Genomic DNA, 4,716 nt, shown 5'->3' on the forward strand with positions numbered 1-4,716 from the left:
TTGGCTGGTCTCAGCTGAACATAGCTAGCTGGTTTAAGCTAAAGAAGTGGTCAAATCCCCTCTTCGATATAACCAGGCTGGAAGACCAGCTAAAACCAACCAAACTGCTTCAGCTTGTTTTAGTTGGTTTTTCATCTGGGTGGTTGTAAAAAACAATCAAACAGTGCAGTGTCTACAGTTAAAGGGGAAACTGACAGAATTTGTAATGAAATCTGAATCAAAATGGGACTTAGCTCTTCAAAGATGTTGAGAAAAGTGAGCCAGAGTCAGAGATGATTTTTTTTTCTTATTTAACAGGTATATTTCCATGAACTGACAGACAGCAATGTAGTTTTCTAACAGTAGTGTGAAAAAGGGGCATAAAATATAGCATCTGCTCAGATAACATTTTAATTTTATTTTTTAGATTTGCATGTGTACATTGGTGCAGAGGTGAAAAACAACTAAAACATTCATGGCACATGCAGTTTTCCCACTAGAGGACAGAATTACATAGTGATGCTGTAAAGAGTAACTTCTAAAAATCTTTATCTATTTTTCTAAACTAATAATAATCTACTGTCTTCTGTTTTCCACCTGTTAAGATAATATATGATTTTGTAAATAAATAGAAATACATAAGTAACATTCAGTTGAACATTAGTGTCACAGTGTTTTCAAAGAAAGCATATGGTTGTGTGTTAAAGTAGACTTATTTGTCTATGTTGTAACTTAAAGTTCTGAATAAATTCTGTAACAGTTAATATAGAAACTCACAGTAATCTACACTGTAATTTTTTTTTTGGTTTCAACTTAAATAATATATATATAAATTTGTGCTCCCTTTAAATTGTAAGTTTAGTCAAGTTGTCACTTAGTACCATTTAACATTTCAAGTTGAATAAATAGTTTAAGGGTTCACATACATTTTTCCTGAAACTGTATATGGCATAGACCATTTCAAGAGAACAGTACTCTACTTTACAATAAATAAAGCAGAATCTATATTTTTCATGGAATGTAAAATGTAGCATTACTAAAGGTTTATAAACACAAAAATAAATGTTGTTAGCTTATTGTCAGTCAGCATCCCTACCTAAAATATAAAAGGCTACATATTAATACAAATGACTCTAGGAATCTAGATAAAACAGTATTAATATAAGAAGCCTATATAGAAGTTGATTCTAAAATCACTATGTCAAGATTTATTTGGGTGGTCTGGCAACTGTGGATATAACTGATATTCCTGATAAGGAGGTGGAGCCGATGGGTCAGGATGATGTAAAACTGAAGGACCAAATTGACCAGGAGGTCCAGAGTAACTAGGGGAAGCGAACTGACCCGGATGTCCAGGATAACCAGGAGCAGGAAACTGACTCAGAGGAGGTCCAATGCAGCCAGGTGCACCAAACTGACCAGGAGGACCAACTGCATTATCTGGTGTGGCTAGTGGAGCCATAGGAGGTGGGTTGGGGAACATATTGCTTCCTGGTGGTTGATTCCAGATTCCAAAGTCACTGTTAGTAGCACCAGACACAGGCTGAGGAGGAAGAATCACAACTGGGAATTTGATTTCCGGATCTGAGGCATATGGCACATCCAGGTAGACCTAGACAGAAAGCATAGATATAGAAAAACAAATGATTCAATAAGGAATGGGTAATGACAACAGAAAGCACCCCATCTCAGATAAGCCATCAGCATATCCTTTGATTTAAAATAGAGTTAACATGGAGATCCAGCTTTAAATTAAAAACAGAACACAGAGATACGCCATTCTGTCTTTGCTTTAAATGCTAAAACTCACCCTGAGTCTGTACTCAACCTTGAGGACCTTACAGTTTAGGATAGAGATGGGAAGGCAGGGAGGAATGGACAGCACTTTGGTAACAGTTTTCTTTGAGTTCGGCTCAATGGGTTCCCCTTCCTCTTTAAGTAGGTCATGTGTGTGAAGTTTCCTCTTGCCTTTTGCTAAAAAACTGTGTTTTTCATACAGGCAGTATTTGGGCTTGATTGCACGGGAAGAATTGTTCTGAACTTCAGCCAAAACTTTCAAGCCCTCTCCTGTAGCGCAACACAGCAAGATTCAATTCAAGTTCAATTATAATTCCTAGGTAGAGTATCATTAGAAACTATGACTCTTTGTCTGTTTTTTGACAAAATAGACCTCTTCATTCAGAATTCATGTTAAATATGAGATGTGAAAATACACAACAACATTTTTTTACAGATAACATTGACTATGTTTACATTTTGTACAAATTCAGAAGAGGAAGAGGAACTATGTATAAACATGTATAACCAGTTCTACAAGTGGTGTGTGGGTTCAAATGTGGGAGGGAACTTATGGTTGATTTCAAGCCTGAAATGTGTAACTTCCTGGTCAGTTATTACAACATCTGAAAACACATGATCTAAAAAGAGCACGTTCTTCATATTAATCTACTTGCTTACAAGAGTGCTTGCAGAACGCAAACATGATAAAGTCGATCTACAGGTGTTCACCTAATCCACAAATATATTTACAATTTTACAGTTTTTATCTTGCTACAGATATACAGAAATGAATAAGGCTTCCCTTGAAATGGTTGTGTTTACAATCCTCAAGCTTTTGTTTATTGACAATATAAGAAAATAGCGGAGATGTTATTATAAATATAACATTACCAAGGTAGTATCCCATTTTCTCAGTGTTAATGTTCATGGAGATGCTCCCAGGGTTGAAGAATTTCATTTGTTTATCTTTGGTTCCATACTGAGGTGCCTAAACAAGGCAAAATATAACATACAGCAGTGAGAGAACCTCAAAATATATAGATAGGTTATATATATGGTAAAGACATTCATGGAAGCTCACCATTAGTTCAGGATTGGACACATCGGCTCTGGGGACATAGTGAAACTCTGCTTTGTCTTTGCTAGAGACACGCATTGACCTGGATAGTTTTGTCTCCAAAGTATAGACAACTTTTCCAATTGAACTTTTGAAGGTTGCTGGGAAGTGCCTAAAGGAAAATAAATGACTCATGTAAACCTGTACAGCAGGAATAAGTCACATTAAAAGGTTGAAAAATAAATAAATATATATATAGTAGTTTGGCATGAAGTTCCATTTTAACTATATTTTAATATTTTAGAAAAAAATATGTAATATACATTAAAACCCAAAACCCACTGCCACTTCTACCTGTATCATCAGGATAAATTCAGCCTGTTCGATAGCACTTTACCTGCTGGACCCTCATATACTCATAACTCATCTGACTGACATCATGATTATACTGTGAAGAATTATTATTATGATTATTTTTGACATTTGTTTTTCTAATTAGCGTACGGGTTCTCTTTTTCTATTCTTTCTATTTCATCGCTTTTTTAAGGTATTATTATTATTATTATTTATATTTTTACTTTACTGTTTATTATATATGTTTTACGTATTTTGTATCGCCCGTGTAAGTTCTATTTGTTCCCATTCTACCCTGTCATTCTAGAGAGGAGTAAACGAAGTAAGAGTTTCATTGTACTCTAGTACATGTGACAATAAAGTTCTTGAATCTTGAATATATTTATATTAAATATGTGTAGGCTAGTCAGTGCATTTTATTTTAATTCATAAATAATCAAAGTCAGTGTGGCATAATCAACATTCAAAAGGAAGAAAAATCATTGAAGTTAAAACTTTTTAACAACAAAGTTGTGTTAATTTGCATGTAGGCTATTCAAGACACAGCCTAGAGTCATTTTTGTATATTTAGTTTGAATGGTGTACTTTTTATTAGTATTAGTATTATGAAAAAAAAAACAGAATTAGTACAAAGATTATATTTTGGAAGAAAAAAAAATGTTAGTCCTTACGTTACATTTAAAACTTTGTTCTTATAATTCTTCTCCCCGTGACTTACTGTTGAGGCAACTGAAAGGTGAATGGGTAAACATGGCGCCCTGGTGCCACAACAGAAGAATCTATGAAAATGACAATTCAAATCAAAGATCAGAATATTTGAAGTTTAATCCTCAAATCTCTTTTTTGTGATATTCGTCTAATTCGCGAACACTTACACGGCTGTCCTGATGGATCATTCAGCATTTCATATCCTATAAGATCAAGTTACAAAACAAAATAAAACTGGTTAAAACGACCTGGTTTCTTCAAACTGTAAAACAAAACCTACAGCTGTTGTTCCTCCTACCATTATTTTTGTTCTCCCGGACAAAAAATCTCTCAACGGAATAATACTTCTCCTTGTCCGAGTAAACAACAGTGGTTTTACCATAGTGCTCGCTCCAGCACACGTTTGCTTTCCCTTTGATCTTCACACTCAACGACTGCATCTGTGTGTCCTTCGCTACATCCAGAATGACTTGTCCCGATATAATATCCCCGCTAGTGAAGGTATTGGGCTGATTGATAGGATTGTACGTAACAGAAATGTTCTTCACAGTGAGGGGCATCTTGATCTTGTCTCCTCACTCTCCTGGTGCCAATATCCGTGTTTGACGTTTCAACTGAACTTTCGCTTTAATAGACGCGCGCTTGCGGCTGGTGACACCCAGCATGTATCTGTGGGTGTTATAATCTGTTTGAAGCTGTTAAAGGCCCTCTCACACGGGACGCATCTATCGCTCTCTATTGTTGTGGAAGCGTTTTGTTCATTTGATGCGTTGGTCGTGTTGTGGTCTTGGAGCGGACGTTGCCATTGTTACAGTCGTCAACATCAACTTTGTATTTAC

The 4,716-nt window shown here is 35.6% G+C and overlaps 1 protein-coding gene across 1 annotated transcript; it reads right to left on the reverse strand.

The window, feature by feature from the left end:
- Positions 1-546: 546 nt before the first annotated feature.
- LOC132139153 (arrestin domain-containing protein 3-like) lies at positions 547-4,716 on the reverse strand. Its single transcript, XM_059547733.1, has 7 exons — positions 4,176-4,716; positions 4,045-4,080; positions 3,888-3,948; positions 2,840-2,987; positions 2,650-2,746; positions 1,790-2,046; positions 547-1,591 (listed from the first exon to the last, which is right to left on the reverse strand). Exons 1-7 carry the CDS (start codon positions 4,435-4,437, stop codon positions 1,181-1,183), a joined length of 1,272 nt encoding a protein of 423 aa, XP_059403716.1. The 5' UTR covers positions 4,438-4,716; the 3' UTR covers positions 547-1,180.

Source organism: Carassius carassius, chromosome 4 (assembly GCF_963082965.1).
Source record: "Carassius carassius chromosome 4, fCarCar2.1, whole genome shotgun sequence".
NCBI classification, from domain to species: domain Eukaryota; kingdom Metazoa; phylum Chordata; class Actinopteri; order Cypriniformes; family Cyprinidae; genus Carassius; species Carassius carassius.

Excerpts from the sequence above, each read along its gene's own strand:
- LOC132139153 (XM_059547733.1), bottom strand. The coding sequence starts at position 4,437 with ATGCCCCTCACTGTGAAGAACATTTCTGTTACGTACAATCCTATCAAT. Across the intron at positions 2,747-2,839 it reads TGTCCAATCCTGAACTAATG|GCACCTCAGTATGGAACCAA; the intron begins GTGAGCTTCCAT and ends TGCCTTGTTTAG. Across the intron at positions 2,047-2,649 it reads GAAAATGGGATACTACCTTG|GAGAGGGCTTGAAAGTTTTG; the intron begins GTAATGTTATAT and ends GTTGCGCTACAG.